At 44.2% G+C, this 22,343-nt stretch overlaps 1 protein-coding gene across 6 annotated transcripts in view; it reads right to left on the reverse strand.

The window, feature by feature from the left end:
* Positions 1–15,436: 15,436 nt before the first annotated feature.
* ttc6 (tetratricopeptide repeat domain 6) overlaps positions 15,437–22,343 on the reverse strand; it is a 630,178-nt gene continuing 623,271 nt past the window's right edge. For 5 of the 6 annotated variants that reach the window (XM_070879081.1, XM_070879080.1, XM_070879076.1 and 2 more), the window contains 2 exons: positions 20,627–20,737; positions 15,437–15,896 (listed from right to left, as the gene is read on the reverse strand). In XM_070879081.1, the coding sequence (XP_070735182.1) occupies positions 15,769–15,896; positions 20,627–20,737 (239 nt within the window). In that variant the 3' untranslated portion in view covers positions 15,437–15,768. The remainder of the gene's footprint in view (positions 15,897–20,626; positions 20,738–22,343) is intronic. The other variant, XM_070879079.1, reaches the window with a different exon arrangement.

Below are 22,343 nucleotides of genomic sequence, written 5' to 3' on the forward strand. Positions count from 1 at the left end.
ATCGATCAGGAAGTCTCACTGTTGAGCTGCAAGAGAAAAGAATGCAGAGAAAAATGTATTCAAATCCTATATCTGACAGGCAGCTCAAGCAATGCTTCTACGTGTAGGAGTTCTGTGACATTGCAGATTTCGCCACAATTTCTCCACTCTCCCCCAGTCCAGATTTCATGATTTTTGCAATGCAAAAGCAGAGGAATTTCAGGGCCTTTGGTATTTACCAACATTTGTTATTTAGCTGTACTGGCTGTTGCAGAATGGTCCTGGGGTTTGGTAACTCTGGCCAAGATAACAATGATTCATAATGGTCTTTCTGCTATTGGTTCTGACCTCGTAAGTAATGCTTATCCCTGAACTCTCATGCTATGTTGTCTATTATTTCTTTGAAGGGCGAAGTGTGGTTAACCTGCATTTCACATGGTTATTGCTTGGGTACTGTTGGGGGGATGACTCATCAGGGGAGAGCAGCAGCAGCCAGGTTCATGGCACCGTGGCTGGCTGCTGCACAGGAGGGCAGAAAAAAGAGTGGGAGAGCAATAATGATAGGGGATTCGATTGTAAGGGGAATAGATTTCTGCGGCCGCAACCGAGACTCCAGGATGGTATGTTGCCTCCCTGGTGCAAGGGTCAAGGATGTCTCGGAGCGGGTGCAGGACTTTCTGAAAAGGGAGGGTGAACAGCCAGTTGTCGTGGTGCATATAGGTACCAACGATACAGTAAAAAACGGGATGAGGTCCTATGAGACAAATTTAGGGAGCTAGGAGTTAAATTTAAAAGTAGGACCTCAAAAGTAGTAATCTCAGGATTGCTACCAGTGCCACGTGCTAGTCAGAGTAGGAACCACAGGATAGCTCAGATGAATATGTGGCTTGAGCAGTGGTGCAGAAGGGAGGGATTCAAATTACTGGGACATTGGAATCGGTTCTGCAGGAGGTGGGACCAGTACAAACCAGACGGCCTGCACCTGGGCAGGACCAGAACCAATGTCTTAGGGGGAGTGTTTGCTAGTGCTGTTTGGGAGGAGTTAAACTAATATGGCAGAGGGATGGGAACCTATGCAGGGAGACAGAGGGGAATAAAATGGAGACAGAAGCCCAAGGCAAAAAACAAAAAGGGCCACTTTACAGCAGAATTCTAAAGGGTCAAAGTGTGTTAAAAAGACAAGCCTGAAGGCTCTGTGCCTCAATGCGAGGAGTATTCGTAATAAGGTGGATGAATTAACTGCACAGATAGCAGTTAACGGGTATGATGTGATTGGCATCACGGAGACATGGCTCCAGGGTGACCAAGGCTGTGAACTCAACATCCAGGCGTATTCAGCATTTAGGAAGGATAGACAGAAAGGAAAAGGAGGCGGGGTGGCGTTGCTGGTTAAAGAGGAAATTAATGCAATTGTAAGGAAGGACATTAGCTTGGATGATATGGAATCGGTATGGGTGGAGCTACGGAATACCAAAGGGCAGAAAACGCTAGTGGGAGTTGTGTACAGGCCACCAAATAGTAGTAGTGAGGTTGGGGACAGCATCAAACAAGAAATAAAGGTACAGCAGTAATCATGGGTGACTTTAATCTACATATTGATTGGGCTAACCTAACTGGTAGCAATGCGGTGGAGGAGGATTTCCTGGAGTGTATTAGGGATGGTTTTCTAGACCAATATGCCGAGGAACCAACCAGAGAGCTGGCCATCCTAGACTGGGTGATGTGTAATGAGAAGGGACTAATTAGCAATCTTGTTGTGCGAGGCCCCTTGGGGAAGAGTGACCATAATATGGTAGAATTCCTTATTAAGATGGAGAGTGACAAAGTTAATTCAGAAACTAGGGTCCTGAACTTAAGGAAAGGTAACTTTGAATGTATGAGGCGCGAATTGGCGAGATTAGACTGGCAAATGATACTTAAAGGGTTGACGGTGGATAGGCAATGGCAAACCTTTACAGATCATATGGACGAACTTCAACAATTGTACACCCCTGTCTGGAGTAAAAGTAAAACAGGGAAGGTGGCTCAACCATGGCTAACAAGGGAAATTAAGGATAGTGTTACATCCAAGGAAGAGGCATACAAATTAGCCAGAAAAAGTAGCAAGCCGGAGGACTGGGAGAAATTTAGAATACAGCAGAGGAGGACAAAGGGTTTAATTAAGAGGGGGAAAATAGAGTATGAGAAGAAGCTTGCCGGAAACATAAAAAATGACTGCATAAGCTTCTATAGATGTGTGAAGAGAAAAAGATTAGTGAAGACAAACGTTGGTCCCTTGCAGTCGGATTCGGGTGAATTTATAATGGGGAACAAAGAAATGGCAGACCAATTGAACAAGTACTTTGGTTCTGTCTTCACAAAGGAAGACACAAATAACCTTCCCGATGTACTAGGGGTCCGAAGGTCTAGAGAGAAGGAGGAACTGAAGGATATCCTTATCAGGTGGAAAATTGTGTAAGGGAAATTGATGGGATTGAAGGCCTATAAATCCCCAGGGCATGATGGTCTACATCCCAGAGTACTTAAGGAAGTGGCCCTAGAAATAGTGGATGCATTGGTGATCATTTTCCAACAGTCTATCGACTCTGGATCAGTTCCTATGGACTGGAGGGTTGCTAATGTAACACCACTTTTTAAAAAAGGAGGGAGAGAGAAAACAGGTAATTATAGACCAGTTAGCCTGACATCAGTAGTGGGGAAAATTAAGGAAGAAATAGCAGCACATTTGGAAAGCAGTGATAGAATTGGTCCAAGTCAGCATGGATTTATGAAGGGGAAATCATGCTTAACAAATCTTCTGGAATTTATTGAGGATGTAACTGGTAGAGTGGACAGGGGAGAACCAGTGGATGTGGTGTATTTGGACTTTCAAAAGGCTTTTGACAAGGTCCCACACAAGAGATTGTTGTGCAAAATCAAAGCATATGGTATTGGGGGTAATGTACTGACATGGATAAAGAACTGGTTGGCAGACAGGAAGCAGAGAGTCGGGATTAACGGGTCCTTTTCAGAATGGCAGGCAGTGACTAGTGGAGTGCCGCAGGGCTCAGTGCTGGGACCCCAGCTCTTTACAATATATATTAATGATTTGGATAATGGAATTGAGTGTAATATCTCCAAGTTTGCAGATGAAACTAAACTGGGTGACAGTGTGAGTTGTGAGGAGGATGCTAAGAGGCTGCAGGGTGATTTGGACAGGTTAGGCGAGTGGGCAAATACATGGCAGATGCAGTATAATTTGGATAAATGTGAGGTTATCCACTTTGGGGGCAAAAACACGAAGGCAGAATGTTATCTGAATGGCGGCAGATTAGGAAAAGGGGAGGTGCAGCGAGACCTGGGTGTCATGATTCATCAGTCATTGAAGGTTGGCATGCAAGTACAGCAGGCGGTGAAGAAGGCAAATGGTATGTTGGCCTTCATAGCAAGGGGATTTGAGTATAGGAGCAGGGAAGTCTTACTGCAGTTGTACAGGGCCTTGGTGAGGCCCCACCTGGAATATTGTGTTCAGTTTTGGTCTCCTAATCTGAGGAAGGACGTTCTTGCTATTGAGGGAGTGCAGCGGAGGTTCACCAGACTGATTCCTGGGATGGCAGGACTGACATATGAGGAGAGGCTGAATTGACTGGGCCTGTATTCACTGGAGTTTAGAAGGGTGAGAGGGGATCTCATAGAAACATATAAAATTCTGACTGGACTGGACAGGTTAGATGCAGGAAGAATGTTCCCGATGTTGGGGAAGTCCAGAACCAGGGGACATAATCTTAGGATAAGGGGTAAGCCATTTAGGACTGAGATGAGGAGGAACTTCTTCACTCAGAGAGTGTTGATGCCAGTTCATTGGATATATTCAAGAGGGAGTTAGATATGTCCCTTGCGGCTAAAGGGATCAAGGAGTATGGAGAGAAAGCAGAAAAGGGGTACTGAACGAATGATCAGCCATGATCTTATTGAATGGTGGTGCAGGCTCGAAGGGCCGGCTGGCCTACTCCTGCACCTATTTTCTATGTTTCGATGCTTCTATGTTTCAATCTCTCTGGACCAAAACAACCATGGTTATTAAAATCCAGTTATGTAATTTACTACTTGTAGGCTATTGCCTATATTGATAATACAGGTCGGCTGAGACTGGACAACTGATGTATCTCCTTGAGCAGATTGCTTTTTTTTCTATTTATCAAGCCCAAATATCGCACCAATTCTGCTGACCTGTATTTGTAATGCTTGGGCAATGAAGTAAAAGGACAAGAAACACTAGTACAAAAGCAAAATGCTGCGGATGCTGGAAATCCGATATACAAACAGAAAATGCTGGAATTACTCAACAGCACTCTGCTGAGTATTTCCAGCATCTGTGGAGAGAGAAACAGAGTTAACATTTCAGGTCGATGACCCTTCGTCAGAACTAGAAAAAGTTAGAGATGTAACAGGTTTTAAGCAAGTGCAGGGAACGGGGAAGGAGAGGGAAGAACAAAAGGGAAGGTGTGTGATAGGGTGGAAGGCAGGAGTGATTAAGTGACAAAGGGTATGATAATACAAATCAAAAGGAGGTGGTAATAGGACAGGTAAAGAAACATAGAAACATAGAAAATCGGAGCAGTAGTAGGCCATTCGGCCCTTCGAGTCTGCATTGCCATTCAATATGATTATGGCTGATCCTCTGACTCAACACCATATTCCCACTTTTTCCCCATACCCCTTGATGCCTTTTATTTCTAGAAATCTATCTATCTCCCTTTTAAATATATTCAGTGACTTGGCCTCCAAAGCCATCTGTGGTACAGAATTCCACAGGCTCACCACCCTCTGAGTGAAAAAATTTCTCCTCATCTCGGTCCTAAATTTCCTACCCTGTATCCTGAGACTGTGACCCTTTGTTCTAGACTTCCCAGCCAAGGGAAACATCCTCCCCGCATCCAGTCTATCCAACTCAGTCAGAATTTTATACGTTTCAATGAGATCCCCTCTCATTCTTCTAAACTCTAGTGAATACAGGTGTAGTCGACCCAATCTCTCCTCATACGACAGTCCTGCCATCCCAGGAATCAGTCTAGTGAACCTTCGCTGCACTCCCTCAATGGCAAGTATATCCTTTCTGAGGGAAGGAGACCAAAACTGCACACAATACTCCAGGTGCAGTCTCACCTAGGCCCTGTGTAATTGTAGTAAGACATCCTTGCTCCTGTACTCAAATCCTCTTGCAATGAAGGCTAACATACCATTTGCCTTGCTAACTGTTTGCTGCACCTGCATGTTTGCTTTCAATGACTGGCGTACAAGGACACCCAGGTCCCTCTGTACATCGCCACTTCCCAAGCTATCACCATTTAGATAATACTTTGTCCTTATGTTTTTCCTACCAAAGTGGATAACAAAAGATGAGTCTAGAAGAGGTGTAAATGGGTATAGCAGGATCATCAATAGCTGCCATCTGAAAAAATAGAGCAGAGGTTATGGTTTGAAATTGTTGAACTTGATGTTGAGCCCAGAAGTCTCTAAAGTTCCTAATAGAAAGATGAGGTGCTCATAGAATCATATAATTTACAGCAGAGAAGGAGGCCATTTGGCTCACCGTGTCCATGCTGTCCGACAAAGAGCTATCCAGCCTAATCCCACTTTCCAGCTCTTGGTCCGTAGCCTTGTAGGTTACGGCACTTCAAGTGCTACTAGGGGGATAAAGGGGTATGGCGAGAAAGCAGGAATGGGGTACTGAAGTTGCATGTTCAGCCATGAACTCATTGAATGGCGGTGCAGGCTAGAAGGGCCGAATGGCCTACTCCTGCACCTATTTTCTATATTTCTATGTTTCTATGTTTCTATGTTTCTATCCAAGTACTTTTTAAATGCTATGAGGGTTTCTGCCTCAACCATCCTTTCAGGCAGTGAGTTCCAGACCCCACCACCCTCCTGGGTGAAACAAATTCTCCTCAAATCCCCTCTAAATCTCCGACCACTTGCTTTAAATCTATGCCCCCTGGTTACTAACCTTTCTGCTAAGTGGAATAGGTACTTCCTATTCACTCTATCTAGGCCCCTCATAATTTTATACACCTCAATTATGTCTTCCTTCAGCCTTCTCTGTTCTAAAGAAAATATGGGGAGCGGGCAGGAAAGTGGAGTTGAGTCCAAGATCAGATCAGCCATGATCTTATTGAATGACGGAGCAGGCTCGTGGACCAAATGGCCTACTCCTGTTCCTATTTCTTATGTTTCTTATGTAACCCCAGCCCATCCAATCTTTCCTCATAGCTAAAATTATCCAGTCCAGGCAACATCCTCGTAAATCTCCTCTGTACCCTCTTTTCTGTAATATGGTGACCAGAATTGCATGCAGTACTCGAGCTGTGGCTTGTTAGAAATAGCCAAATTAAGGCTATCTCTGGTCACTTTAATAATCAGAATCGATTGTAAACCAATCTGGTGGGTATATTGTATTTAATTAGAATTTAAGACAGAATATAACACATTAGTTACACAGCAAAAACATACGATCATTGACAAGTAGCTGATACTGATGCGATCAGACAAATGTCTGTCGCACGTGAGCAGTTCACTGGCTTGCAACCTCTTTCTCTTTGTTGAGAGCTTTCCTCAGTAAATCATGGGATCGCTCAAAGAGCGTTCAACCTGCCCAACTTCTGTTTCGCTCTGCCTTACACTGTGTGGACAACCTTGAGTAGGCTACTTTTATTCTCTTTTTAGGGTTGAGCCTGAAATGGGATATTGACAAGACCTTTTGACCTATAGTAGTTCCCCTAAAAACTCAATACCCAATGGTTCTTCTAGTTCTTTGTCTCAATTCTGAATCAAGAACCCTCCCTAAAGATGTCTCATGATTATGGCCACATTTCTTTTCTGTGTATACTTTCTCAGGGTTTCTTATTCATGTCTTAACTCTCATCCCTATCCTCACTTTGATCTCATCAGGCCCAAGCCAGAAACCTGCTCCAGAATGTTACCTCCTTTATGACATAGCAAATGTTTAACACTACTAACTTCTACCACAGAACTATAAATGTTCTGTTAAACTAACTTCAATCCCCTATTTTAACATTATACATAAAATACATAAACAAGGTTCAACTCTTAACTTAAAAACAACAGATCATCACTTTGCAATAAGGGGATTGTATTTCGTACAAAGAAGCCATATCACCCATAGGAAACCAAGACATTAGCATTTCCAATCACCCTCTCGAGTCTGAGGAGACTTTTTGGTTCCAGTTCAAGACAATGATTTAAACACAGTATCCTTTGTGTCAGTTTTATACATTTTGAACCCCTGATTTCTAACAGGCCTAACTAGTGTTTTATATAGTTCAAGCATAACCTCCCTGCTCTTATATTCTTTGCCTTGGCTAATAAAGGCAAGTATCCTGTATGCCTCCTTAACCACTTAGCTACCTGTTCTGCTACCTTCAGGGATCTGCGGACATGCACTCCAAGGTCCCTCTGTTCCTCTACATTTCTCAATGTCCTACTATTTATTGTGTATTCCCTTGCCTTGTTAGCCCTCCCCAAATGCATTACCTCACACTTCTCTGGATTAAATTCAATTTGCCACTGTTCTGCCCACTTTACTAGCCATTGATATCTGCCTGCAATCTACAGCTTTCTTCTTCATTAGCAGCCACATGGCCAATTTTTGTATCATCTGCAAACTTCAAGTCCAAATCATTGATATATACCACAAAAAGCAAGGGAGCTAGTACTGAGCCCTGTAAAACCCCACTGAAACAGCCTTCTAGACACAGAAACACCCATTGACCATTACCCTTTGCTTCCTGACTCTGAGCCAATTTTGGATCCAACTTGCCACTTTGCCTTGGACCTCATGGGCTTTTACTTTTGTGACCAGTCTGTCATGTGGGACCTTATCAAAAGCCTCGCTAAAACCCATAGACTACAGAAAACGCACGACCCTCATCGACCCTCCTTGTTATCTCCTCAAAAAATTCAATCATGTTAGTCAGAATCGACCTTCCCTTAATATATCTATGCAGACTGTCCTTGATTAATCAGTATCTTTCGAAATGAAGATTTATTCTGTCCCTCAAAATTCTTTCCAATAATTTTCCCATCATCATCATCATAGGCAATCCCTTGGGTTCAAGAATGACTTGCATCCACACTAAAAATGAGTACTCAGGTGACTGATGAGTTCATTTTAAATGGTGGAAGATGCATGTGCATGAATTCTTTTAACGTGGGGTGACCATTGTACACCAACCACCTCACAAGCTTGACGGAGCAAGGTCTTGGTCCAGTGGCAAGGGGATCCAAGGCGACTTGAGAACAGGCTCCGTCGCATGTGCCAATACATACACACAAACTCAAACATACTCCTACTGTCCTTCCTTCGTCCTTTCCACAGGACCTATCGCTACGTGGAATTCATAGTACGCAATGTGAGCCTCACGACCTCACAGCCTCGCTATTGGCCCGTGCTGCGCCTGCCTTCCCTTGGTCTTGTCCATGCTGCTCCACCTGTGGGCTCCGACCTCTCCACTTCTCCATGCCTCGTCCGTCCTCTCCTCTCCACTTCCAATCTCCGAACCGCGTCGGTCCCGACCTCGCCCATTCTGACCTCTGGACCTCGCCCGTCCCTACCTCTGGACCTTACCGGTCCTGACCTCCGTTCCTCATAGGTCCCTCCCTCCGCTCGTCACCGCTTCAGAACTCCGCTCCATGATGCTTCTGACCTCCGCTCCTCCCCAATTCTGACCTTTGCTCCAAGCCACTTCCGACCTCCGCTCCTCACTGCTTCTGACCACCGGTCTTCGCTGCTTCAGACCTCCACTCATCGCCACTTTCGACCTTTGCTGCTCATCGCTTCTGACCTCCACCCCACGCCGCTTCCGACCTTTGCTCCTTACCGCTTCCGACCTCTGCTCCACGCTGATTCCAACCTCCGCTCCACACCGCTTCCGACCTACGCTCCTCGCCGCTTCCGACTTCCGCTCCACGGTGGAGGAGGATTTCCTGGAGTGCATAAGGGATGGTTTTCTAGACCAATATGTTGAGGAACCAACTAGGGGGGAGGCCATCTTAGACTGGGTGTTGTGTAATGAGAGAGGATTAATTAGCAATCTCATTGTGCGAGGCCCCTTGGGGAAGAGTGACCATAATATGGTGGAATTCTGCATTAGGATGGAGAATGAAACAGTTAATTCAGAGACCATGGTCCAGAACTTAAAGAAGGGTAACTTTGAAGGTATGAGGCGTGAATTGGCTAGGATAGATTGGCGAATGATACTTAGGGGGTTGACTGTGGATGGGCAATGGCAGACATTTAGAGACTGCATGGATGAATTACAACAATTGTACATTCCTGTCTGGCATAAAAATAAAAAAGGGAAGGTGGCTCAACCGTGGCTATCAAGGGAAATCAGGGATAGTATTAAAGCCAAGGAAGTGGCATACAAATTGGCCAGAAATAGCAGCGAACCTGGGGACTGGGAGAATTTTAGAACTCAGCAGAGGAGGACAAAGGGTTTGATTAGGGCAGGGAAAATGGAGTACGAGAAGAAGCTTGCAGGGAACATTAAGGCGGATTGCAAAAGTTTCTATAGGTATGTAAAGAGAAAAAGGTTAGTAAAGACAAACGTAGGACCCCTGCAGTCAGAATCAGGGGAAGTCATAACAGGGAACAAAGAAATGGCAGACCAATTGAACAAGTACTTTGGTTCGGTATTCACTAAGGAGGATACAAACAACCTTCCGGATATAAAAGGGGTCAGAGGGTCTAGTAAGGAGGGGGAACTGAGGGAAATCTTTATTAGTCGTGAAATTGTGTTGGGGAAATTGATGGGATTGAAGGCCGATAAATCCCCAGGGCCTGATGGACTGCATCCCAGAGTACTTAAGGAGGTGGCCTTGGAAATAGCGGATGCATTGACAGTCATTTTCCAACATTCCATTGACTCTGGATCAGTTCCTATCGAGTGGAGGGTAGCCAATGTAACCCCACTTTTTAAAAAAGGAGGGAGAGAGAAAACAGGGAATTATAGACCGGTCAGCCTGATCTCAGTAGTGGGTAAAATGATGGAATCAATTATTAAGGATGTCATAGCAGTGCATCTGGAAAATGGTGACATGATAGGTCCAAGTCAGCATGGATTTGTGGAAGGGAAATCATGCTTGACAAATCTTCTGGAATTTTTTGAGGATGTTTCCAGTAAAGTGGACAAAGGAGAACCAGTTGATGTGGTATATTTGGACTTTCAGAAGGCTTTCGACAAGGGATTAATGTGCAAAGTTAAAGCACATGGGATTGGGGGTAGTGTGCTGACGTGGATTGAGAACTGGTTGTCAGACAGGAAGCAAAGAGTAGGAGTAAACGGGTACTTTTCAGAATGGCAGGCAGTGACTAGTGGGGTGCCGCAAGGTTCTGTGCTGGGGCCCCAGCTGTTTACATTGTACATTAATGATTTAGACGAGGGGATTAAATGCAGTATCTCCAAATTTGCGGATGACACTAAGTTGGGTGGCAGTGTGAGCTGCGAGGAGGATGCTATTAGGCTGCAGAGTGACTTGGATAGGTTAGGTGAGTGGGCAAATGCATGGCAGATGAAGTATAATGTGGATAAATGTGAGGTTATCCACTTTGGTGGTAAAAACAGAGAGACAGACTATTATCTGAATGGTGACAGATTAGGAAAAGGGAAGGTGCAACGAGACCTGGGTGTCATGGTACATCAGTCATTGAAGGTTAGCATGCAGGTACAGCAGGCGGTTAAGAACGCAAATGGCATGTTGGCCTTCATAGCGAGGGGATTTGAATACAGGGGCAGGGAGGTGTTGCTACAGTTGTACAGGGCATTGGTGAGGCCACACCTGGAGTATTGTGTACAGTTTTGGTCTCCTAACTTGAGGAAGGACATTCTTGCTATTGAGGGAGTGCAGCGAAGATTCACCAGACTGATTCCCGGGATGGCGGGACTGACCTATCAAGAAAGACTGGATCAACTGGGCTTGTATTCACTGGAGTTCAGAAGAATGAGAGGGGACCTCATGGAAACGTTTCAAATTCTGACCGGTTTAGACAGGTTAGATGCAGGAAGAATGTTCCCAATGTTGGGGAAGTCCAGAACCAGGGTCACAGTCTGAGGATAAGGGGTAAGCCATTTAGGACCGAGATGAGGAGAAACTTCTTCACCCAGAGAGTGGTGAACCTGTGGAATTCTCTACCACAGAAAGTAGTTGAGGCCAATTCACTAAATATATTCAAAAGGGAGTTAGATGAAGTCCTTACTACTCAGGGGATCAAGGGTTATGGCGAGAAAGCAGGAAGGGGGTACTGAAGTTTCATGTTCAGCCATGAACTCATTGAATGGCGGTGCAGGCTAGAAGGGCTGAATGGCCTGCTCCTGCACCAATTTTCTATGTTTCTATGTTTCCACGCCGCTTCCGACCTCCGCTGTTCGCCACTTCTAACTTCCGCTCCTCGCCACTTTCAACCTCCGCTCCACGCCGATTCCGATCGCTGCTGCTCGCCATTTCTGACCTCCGCTCCTTGCCGCTTCGGACCTTCGCTCCTCGCCGCTTCCGACCTTCGCTCCTCGCCGCTTCCAACCTCCGCTCCACGCAGATTCCAACCTCTGCTACTTGCCACTTCGGTCCTCTGTTTCTCCCGCTCCTGCTCCTGGGTCCAAACCCCTCCACTGGGCTCCATCACGCTCCAAGAGATGCCACCAATCATCTACCTGCATTTTGATGACATCTAATTTTGTTGCCCACTTTGATTTTATCGCCCTCTCGAGACCGTTGTCGATTCTGCTGCTGCGGTGGCTAGCTTTTTTTGATTTGCCCACAGCTCCAGTCTCGCGCTCCAAACTGCTCCTCTGGCTGTCCAATTTTCCTACCACCGAGTTAGGCTGACTGGTCTGTAATTACTCACTCTATCCTTTTCTCCCTTTTTAAACAATGATACAACGTTAGTAGTCTTCCAGTCCTCTGGCACCACATATGTAGCCAGAAAGGATTGGAAAATTATGGTCAGAGTCTCTGCTATTTCCTCTCTTGCTTCTCTTAACAGACTGGGATACATTTCATCTGGGTTTGGGGATTTATCCACTTTCAAAGATGCTAAACCCCTTAATACTTCCTCTCTCACTATGGGCCCAAAATTTCCACACGATAAAAAACGGGCGCCCCTCCGAGCTGGGCGCCCATTTTTCGCGCCTAAAACGGCGCCGGAAAAAAAACGCGCGATTCTGGAGCGCCCTGCAGCTCCATGTCTGTTTGGCATGGCGCCCAGGGAGGCGGAGCCTACACTCGCGCCAATTTTGTAAGTGGGAGGGGGCGGGTACCATTTAAATTAGTTTTTTTCCTGCCAGCAATGCTGCGCGTGCGCGTTGGAGCGTTCGCGCACGCGCAGTGTGAAGGAAACATTGGCACTCGGCCATTTGTGTAGTTCTTTGTAGCTGTTTAATTTTTGAACATTTTTTAATAAAAGCACATTGCCATCAGCACATCAGCACTGAGAAGGCTGCAGGAAGCCTCAGAAAGTTGAGGCAGCCGTTTCCCTCCCCCTCCCCCCCCTCCCCGCGGGAACGAATGGCTTTCTCCTCCCCCCCCGCAGGAACGAACGGCTTTCTCCTCCCCCCCCGCGGGAACGAACGGCTTTCTCCTCCCCCCCCGCGGGAACGAACGGCTTTCTCCTCCCCCCCCCACGGGAACGACCGGCTTTCTCCTCCTCCTCTCCCCCCCCCCCGCAGGAACGAACGGCTTTCTCCTCCCCCCCACCACGGGAACGAACGGCTTTCTCCTCCTCCTCTCCCCCCCCCCCCGCAGGAACGAACGGCTTTCTCCTCCCCCCCACCACGGGAACGAACGGCTTTCTCCTCCTCCTCTCCCCCCCCCCCCGCAGGAACGAACGGCTTTCTCCTCCCCCCCACCACGGGAACGAACGGCTTTCTCCTCTCCCCCCCCCCGCGGGAACGACCGGCTTTCTCCTCCCCCCCCCCCCCTCGCGGGAACGAACGCCTGCAGCATTCTCCGTGGCTGAAGCACTTTCACACAGGTAGGAAGATGGCTTATTTAATCTTTTCTTTGCTTATAAACGTTTATTCAGGTTGGATTTATTTGTATAATATTTGTAGAAGTATAAATAAGGATTTATTATAGAATTTAATGACTTCCCTTCCACCCCCCTCCCCCCCACACCTCGTTCTGGACGCCTAATTTGTTACCTGCGCCTGATTTTTTAATGTGTAGACAAGGTTTTTTCAGTTCTACAAAAATCTTCACTTGCTCCATTCTAAGTTAGTTTGGAGTACGTTTTCACTGTGGAAACTTTGAAATCAGGTGTCAGTGGCCGGACACACCCCCTTTTGAAGAAAAAATTCTGTTCCAAAGTGGAACTGTTCTAACTGACTAGAACTGCAGAAAAAAAAATGTGGAGAATTGCAATTTCTAAGATAGTCCGTTCTCCACCAGTTGCTCCTAAAAATCAAGCGCAAATCATGTGGAAACTTGGGCCCATTGTTTATTTCATCTAATATTTCACACTCCTCCTCCTTGATTGCAATGTCTGCATCGTCCCTCTCTTTTGTGAAAACAGATGCAAAGTATTCATTAAGAATCACACCCGAATCACACACAGGTTACTTTTATGGTCCCTAATAGGCCCTACACTTTCTTTAGTTATCCTCTTGCTCGTAATGTATTTATAAAACATATTTGGGTTTTCGTGATTTTACTTGCCAATATTTTTTCATACTCTCTCTTTGCTTTCCTAATTTCCTTTTTAATTTCACCCTGCACTTTCTATACTCCTCTAGGGTTTCTGCAGTATTGAGCCCAAGGTATCTGTCATAAGCCTCCCTTTTCTCTTTTATCCTACCCTCTATGCCCTTTGACATCCAGGAGACTATAGATTTGTTAGTCTCACCTTTTTCTTTAAAGGAACATACTTGCTCTGAACATTCACTATCTCCTCCTTGAATGCCTACCACTGCTCTGATGCTGATTTACCTTCAAGTAGCTGTTTCCAGTCCACATCTCAGCTTTGTAAAATTAGCTTTTTCCCAATTGAGAACTTTTATTCTTGGTCTACCCTTGGTCCATAACTACCCTAAATCTAACTGAATTATGATCACTAGCACTAAAATGCTCTCCCACTGATACCCCTTCCACCTGCCCAGCTTCATTCCCTAAAACTATGTCCAGAACGTGCCCTCTCTTGTTGGGCTTACTAAGTACTGGCTAAAAAAGTTCTCTTGAATACATTTTAAGAATTCTGCACCCTCTGTACCTTTCACACTCCCACAGTGCTGTTAGGTAGGGAGTTCCAGGATTTTGACCCAGCGATGATGATGGGCAGGGCGATATATTTCCAAGTCAGAATGGTGTGACTTGGAAGGGAACTTGAACGTGATGGTGTTCCCATGCACCTGTTGACCTTGTCCTTCTAGGTGGTAGAAGTGCTGTGGGTTTGGGAGATGCTGTTGAAGAAGCTTTGGCGAGTTACTGCACTGCATCTTGTAGATGGTGTACACTGCAGCCCGGTGCGCTGATGGTAGAGGGAGTGAATGTTTAAGATGATGGATGAGGTGCCAATGAAGAGGACTGCTTTGTTCTGAATGGTGTCGAGCTTCTTGACTGTTGTTGGAGCTGCACTCATCCAGGCAAGTGGAGAGTATTGCATCACACTCTTGTGCCTTGTGCCTTGTAGAAAGGCTTTTGGGGAGTCAGAAGGTGACTCACTCGCCGCAGAATACCAGACCTCTGACCTGCTCTTGTAACCACAGTATTTATGTGGTTGGTCCAGTTAAGTATCTGGTCAATGCTGACCCCCACGATGTTGATGGTGGGGGATTTGATGATGGTAATCCCATTGAATGCCATGGGGTAGTGATTAGACTCTGTTGTTGAAAATGGTCATTGCCTGGCACTTGTATGGCACGAATGTTGCTTGCTACGTATCAGCCCAAACCTGTTGTTCAGGTCTTGCTGCATATGGGCACGGGCTGCTTCATTATCTGAGCAGTTGCAAATGGAACTGAACACTGCAATCAATTATTCCACAAGACAGGACTTTCCTTGAGGTGGACTGAAAATGAGCTAAACTAAAGTTTGCAGCGATTGGTCCTAAGTGGAACTGTGTTGACATGGCAAGAGCTCACTAATGAGGATGCAGCATGATCAGTATGGTGTATATAGATGATGTGGAGCTGGTGACAAAACAAGACTATCTACATTTTTATTAATCAAAATTATAAACATTCTTCAACAAAAAAATTGTCTACTAATTGATCTGCTTTCAAGAATGAAATTTAATTTCCATGTACGAAGAATGTTAAAACAATTAAAGGAAAATTCTTACAACCCAGTCTCACATTTTACAATCAAAATTGAAATTATCTTAAAATTCTTTTAATAGTCATATCTTTTATGTCATGTTGTTGAAAAGAATTTAACTCAGAAAATAAGCAATTTAACAAGATACAACCTTTCTAAGTGACAGAAAAAGCAATGACATTACAGAATTGAATTGTTTTATATCTAAATATTCAGCAACACACGTTATGTATTTATCTTTCCAAAAAAATTACAAAACTGACATTGTAGTGATACCATCAAGCAATATGCTGTATTGAATTATGTTGTTTAAATTCATTTGTAATTAAATATTATCTGTAGTAAGGCATTTGTACAGTTCCACAAGAAATCGCATTTTGAACTTCTATTTGTTTTTATTCTTATCAAAGTGTTTTCTTTCTAACCTTAATATCAAGTGTCTTTGTGGTAGTTGTTTACTTTTCTAGGTAAAAGTAGTCATCTGTTTTATTCAACTTCTTGGATGCCTATGGCTTTTTTGTAATCAGTTATAGCTTGTTCAATCAAACCCAAATGGCCTCGAACATCTGCACGGAATTTGTAAAATAGAGCATCATCTGGCTTTAGCTGTAGTGCTGCAAAAATATGTTAATGACAGGTTAACAGCACAATCAACACAATTTTAATTGCACTTCTTTGTTCACTTTATTTTAACTTAACCATAGTGCATACATTTAAAGCAGAAAAAATCACCTTTGACATTAAACTGTAATTTATCTTTTGTTTAGGATCCTTTGGATTTTTTTTTAACTATGAAATTATCTTTATTTTTACTAGCATTTCTAACAGTAGATGTCTGTTTTAACTTTTCCACAATGTTATAAATAAGATTGTAATCTATTTTGTGGGCTGAAAAAAAAAAATGTTATCGAGTAGGAATTAATACAGTGTAACAATGAATGTTTCTTGAAGACATTTATGTATATAAAACATGAGATTGACATGAAGGCTCGGTGAAAATCAATGAGATTAGCAGTCACAGCAGAAGAGCAAACAGAGTAGAATGCACAACCACGTAACAGCCAAAGCAAACTTATGCAGAATGTAAGAATATCAAAGGCCTAGACTTTGTGGTTAGCGGTGAACAAACGACGCTAGCCATTCATTACACTTACATTTGCCGCTGGAGTGGAACTAAACTACAGAACCAGTGGGAAGCTGTTTAACCGTCGCCGCCTCCAGGCCAGGTCCAAGATTACCCCAACCTCTGTCGTTGAGCTACAGTACGCGGACGACGCCTGCGTCTGCACACATTCTGAGGCTGAACTCCAGGATATAGTCGACGTATTTTCTGAGGCATATGAAAGCATTGGCCTTACGCTAAACATCCGTAAGACAAAGGTCCTCCACCAGCCTGTCCCCGCCGCACAGCACTGCCCCCCAGTCATCAAGATCCACGGTGCGGCCCTCGACAATGTGGACCATTTCCCATACCTCGGGAGCCTCTTATCAATAAAAGCAGACATTGATGAGGAGATTCAACATCGCCTCCAGTGCGTCAGTGCAGCCTTCGGCCTTGAGGAAAAGAGTGTTCGAAGACCAGCCCTCAAATCTACCACCAAGCTCATGGTCTACAGGGCTGTAGTAATACCCACCCTCCTGTATGGCTCAGAGGCATGGACCATGTATAGTAGATATCTCAAGTCGCTGGAGATATATCACCAACGATGTCTCCACAAGATCCTACAAATCCCCTGGGAGTACAGGCGCACCAACATCAGCATCCTTGTCCAGGCTAACATCCCAGCATAGAAGAACTGATCACACTCGATCAGCTCCGCTGGGCAGGCCACATAGTTCGCATTCAAGACACGAGATTCCCAAAGCAAGTGCTTTATGCGGAGCTCCTTCATGGCAAATGAGCCAAAGGTGGGCAGTGGAAACGTTACAAGGACACCCTCAAAGCCTCCCTGATAAAGTGCGACATCTCCACTGACACCTGGGAGTCCCTGGCCAAAGACCACCCTAAGTGGAGAAAGTGCATCCGGGAGGACGCTGAGTACTGCAAGTCTCAATGCCGAGAGCGTGCAGAAATCAAGCGCAGGCAGCGGAAAGAGCATGCGGCAAACCAGTCCCACCCACCCCTTCCCTCAACGAATATCTGTCCCATCTGTGACAGAGTCTGTGGCTCTTGTATTGGACTGTTCAGCCACCAAAGAACTCACTTCAGGAGTGGAAGCAAGTCTTCCTCGATTCCGAGGGCCTGCCTATGCTGATGATGACTTAGCTACAGACTCTCAATGAGCTTTTGCACTGGAACTTGCGGTGATTATAAATCCAAATCAGTGCAGCGCCCTCTACAGGCGTAACTCTTGCAACATGCCAAAAAAGGGCAATGGGGAAATTTGAGACCATCATATATTGCTAATGAATCTGTATAATGGGTAGAGGACTTATCCAACACAGAACGATTGAAGACAGAAATAAGTCTGCACTACTATATTGTTGCTCTCTCCACCAGCACCCTGACCCCAGTTTTGAGTAGCTATATGTGGCAGAGAACCAAAAATCAACAATTGAGGAATTTCTGGTACTGGATGTGATTATCTGCAGAGCTCCCAACAAGAAAAGAATTGAACAGAGACCATTTGTGACCAATCTCAGCAAAATATCATTTCTAAATTTAGCTGCATGGTCCTTTAATTCTCCTTCTATCCCCAAAGCAACTTAGCACAATTTTAAACACATTTTTGTTTACATTCCCACATGCAGTAGAATTTGGTTTAACCACTGCAATATAGACTTACTGTTCTGAGACCAGCAAGTATTTCTAATTTTGCATGAAAGCAGACAAGATGGGAAATTCAAACCTTATTCAAATTTGTAGTGCAACATAACAAGGTGAGCAGTGTCCAATTGCTCAGATCTCAGTAGCTAAAGCCATTACTGGTTAAAGATGATATAAAATATATTTGCATATAATCTTGAAGCCAAAATTTCTCCATTCTACAAATTTACGTAAACAGTAGATTTGATAAACTAATGTGGACAGCAGTTTTGGTCTCTTGTTTTCTGTCCCTGCAAACAGTGGCCTCACATTCTCAGTCATTCTTAGAAGTCAGTTTTGAGTGTTAGTTACCAGGAAAAAAAGGTATTTAAAAAAAAAATTACTCATGGGATATGGGTGTCACTGGTAAGGCCAGCATTTATTGTCCATCCCTAATTGCCCTTGAGAAGGCCTTCTTGTACCGCTCCAGTCCGTGTGGTGAAGGTACTCTCATAGTGCTGTTAGGGAGGGAATTCCAGGGTTTTCACCCAGTGACTATGAAGGAATGGTGATATATTTCCAAGTCAGGATGGTGTGTGACATGGAGGGAAACGTGGAGGTGGTGGTATTCCCTTGTGCCCTGCTGTCCACATCCCAGAAACAAATTTTTTAAAATGCAAGACTAGAAAGCGGGCAAGCAGTTGGACAATACAAAGGCTGTGACAGCCTGTTTGGAAGGATTCAAACATGGAGTTGCAAATTTGTAAGACAACAACACGTTTAAAAACTGTGGAGAGGAAGGAAGGTTGGCGATGGGTCAGTAGTTTGGAAAGACAGGAGTTGAGGGTGGATTTTTTCATGAGAGTGGTGATGACAGCTGTTTTGAAAGCAAGAGGAACAGTACCTGAGGAGAGGGAACCATTTACAATGTAAGCTAGCCAACAGTGGATTAGGGGAGAAATAGGATTAACTATATGTCAGATATATGCAATCAATCCATTCACAACATCTGTACGATTTGCAATACTACAGGTTTTCCCTTTAAAACTGAACTAAATAAATATGTAGAGTTCCAGTGCACAGCACGTGGAATAAAGAAAAACAAGCTGTAGAGACAATTGTGCATGCCAATGTTGTCAGCTCTTTGTTCAATTTGACACCTATGAATATACACTAATCACTGCAACCATGCATTGACATACAGGTGATGTCAAATGAACACAATCAAAGTAACATTGAAAAAGATTTCTCTATGTTTTATTCAGTGCCTCAAACATCATGGGCAAGTCAACACTGTTGTCAGCATCAATTCCTTAATGACCGCAGGAGGCTTTTTGCATCCAAGTAAAGCACTTGCAATATCACGCATCTCAGCATGTGAAACAGAAATTTAAACTGTGAAAAGTATATTTAATCCAATAATCCTGAGTTTATGGAGGTCTGAATTTTTTTGTATAGTGTATCGCAATATACTATTCCCTGATGTGAAGCCTTACCTGTAATATTCTAAGGTTTGTGACAAGAATGTGCAATATTTTTATTTAGGGGAAGCTCCTTTTGTAATTAAACTAATTAGCAAGCCAAGACTAATTATATATTCTGTTTTGCCTCTGATAACAATCATAATTTCCACATTTCATAAATATAGGCTTAGAGTTTGTGATGATAATAGAAATTTGCAAAAAAATTTGTTGTGAACATTATTTATGCTTCCATCTTTAGTTCCTGTCTTACAAAAATTAAAATGGGAGACTATTACAATTATCGAAGTTAATCAAAGAATATTGGCTTAACAAATATTCTGTAGCTTATACAATGGTATCGTGGGTTAATTGAACCATGTGGTGTGGTACTGAAATACAACAATAAGGCCCTATGTTAAACTGCTGGATTGTGATGAGTTAGTTGATCTCAGCAGTAGTGACAATACAATTAGCCTTAAGGTTCCTAGACTTTGGAGGGAGAAAAAGATCAGCAGTGGTTCATGATCACTATCCTGTGACGCATGCTGAAAAGTCTGTGCGCATGGAGATTAGATGAGAACAAGATGAAATTCAGCTGTGATGCCCCTAAGGTGCAATTGCTTACCAATACTAGAATTTTCCGGCAATGTTCCAGCCTAATTTTCCACTTTTCGGTCAAAATGAGCGATAGCAGGCTGTTTTGGGCAATATATGGGCACTAGGCCAGTGATGTGAAATGGAAAGTCTAGCCTTTGGTGTTTAGGCTCACACATGAAGAATAGCAAACTACCAGAATACCAGAACCCATGGAACTGTACTCCAAGGTACACTACTACTTGAGGAGAAATGGGAGAACTCAGAAAAAAATGTTTTGTAGTTCTGTACAGTGCTCTAATTCTACTTAATGATAATTAATGTTGGAAATATGGAGAAAATAATTCTTGCAGTCATTAGGATGCAATATGTGGATATTTGCACAACTTCCCCTGCGAACCAGCATGAATATTTGAAAAGGGAGAGGTAGGGAGGCCAGAAAGCAGGTGGCTGAGTAAGGGAGATAAGTGGGTAACCAGAGGCCTGATGTCGGTGGCCTGTAATATGCCAGAACAAGCAGCTGTTTGCTCCAGAAACTGACCTGAAGATTTATAGGGGATGGTAGGTGGGCGGGTGGCACGAGGCCAGACATTTGATGCACAAAACAGTGTCAGAACAGTGCTAGTTCCTTCTAGGGTCTGATCATGAAGATCTGAAATAGGAAGTTGGAGGCTAACAATTAGAAATTAACAAATAATCATGACAACTGTGCTAGACTGTAATATTGTATACAATATGCTAATGTTCAACTCTCTGGCCTAACTTTGGGCTCGATTTACCTCCATAAACCCGCCTCAAAATCAGGCGGGATAGCAGCGGAGGATGAAATAAATCTGTGCAGCAGGACCGACCACAAACTCACTGCCCAACCTGGTACATCCTCCCCATGCTTCTGCTGGTATCATCGCTAGTTGCTTCTTCACTGCCCTCCATACTGACACTTCCTTGGGCTGCCATGTAGAAGGTTATGGTAGGAGCTGAGAAGTGTTCAGAGGTCTTCCTATGGAGGGAGAGTGCTTGTAGTGGCCTCCACTCACTCCACCCAAGTCCCCACTTACCTTTCTTTGTCGGACTCTGTCTCTGCTACCAGGTGTCTGGCATGGGGCTTCTTTGACTTCCCTACTGTTGTAGTCATAGGGGACTCAAAGACTGGGGGATAGATTGTGTCCTCTGCAGTCACGACCGACAGTCTGGGAGGGTGTGTTGCCCAGGCAAAGGATAGCACGGAGCAACTGGAAAGGATTTTGTAAAAGGAAGGGGAAGATCCAATTGTCATGGTCCACATTGGGACCAGTGGCATAGAGAAGAAGAGGTCCTGCTAAGGGAATATCAGAAGTTATAAACTAAATTAAAAAACAGGACCTCATGGGTGGTAATTGCGAGATTATTACCCGAGTCACATGCTAATTGGCATAGGGCTAGGCCAATCAGGAAGGTGAATGCATGGCTGAAAGACTGGTGTTAGAAGGAGGGGTTCCATTTCATGGAACACTGGCAGCAGTAATGGGACAGGAAGGAACTGTGCCACTGGGATGGGCTCCACTGGAGTTGGACCAATGTCCTAGCACAAAGGATAAACAGTGCTGGCAATAAGACTTTAATCTAGTAAGACAGGGTGAGGGATCTGGTGAAAATAACAGAAGTCTGAAGATAAAAGAAATAGGAGATGAAAGTAAAGGTCAGACCAATGTAAGAAACAAGGGTAATATAACTGTCAGGGAACTAATACAGTTACAAAACAGAAGTATAAAAGGGACTATTAAAATTAAAGTAAAAGGAACAATTATTGAAGATGATTTAAACTGCCTGCACAGCAATGTACACAGCATCCAAAATAAAACTGGGGAAACTGGAGGCAATAATCCATAGCAAGGAACCAGATGTAGTTGGAATAACTGAAACATAGCTACAAGAAGTACAGGACTGGCAACTAAATATTGTAGATTGTAACATAATCAGAAAGGATAGGGAAGGAAAAATGTGGGGTGTGGTAGCTGCACAAGAAAAAAAAGTCATAACTAACAGAAGGATACATACAGAATCCACATGGATTGAAATAAAAGATAGGAAGGAATTGATCATGCTAATAGGAGTATACTACAGATTCATCATCATAGGCAGTCCCTCGGAATCGAGGAAGACTTGCTTCCACTCCTGAAGTGAGTTCTTTGGTGGCTGAACAGTCCAATACAAGAGCCACAGTCTCTGTCATAGGTGGGACAGATAGTCGTTGAGGGAAGGGGTGGGTGGGACTGGTT

This window comes from Pristiophorus japonicus, chromosome 4 (assembly GCF_044704955.1).
Source record: "Pristiophorus japonicus isolate sPriJap1 chromosome 4, sPriJap1.hap1, whole genome shotgun sequence".
NCBI classification, from domain to species: Eukaryota; Metazoa; Chordata; class Chondrichthyes; family Pristiophoridae; genus Pristiophorus; species Pristiophorus japonicus.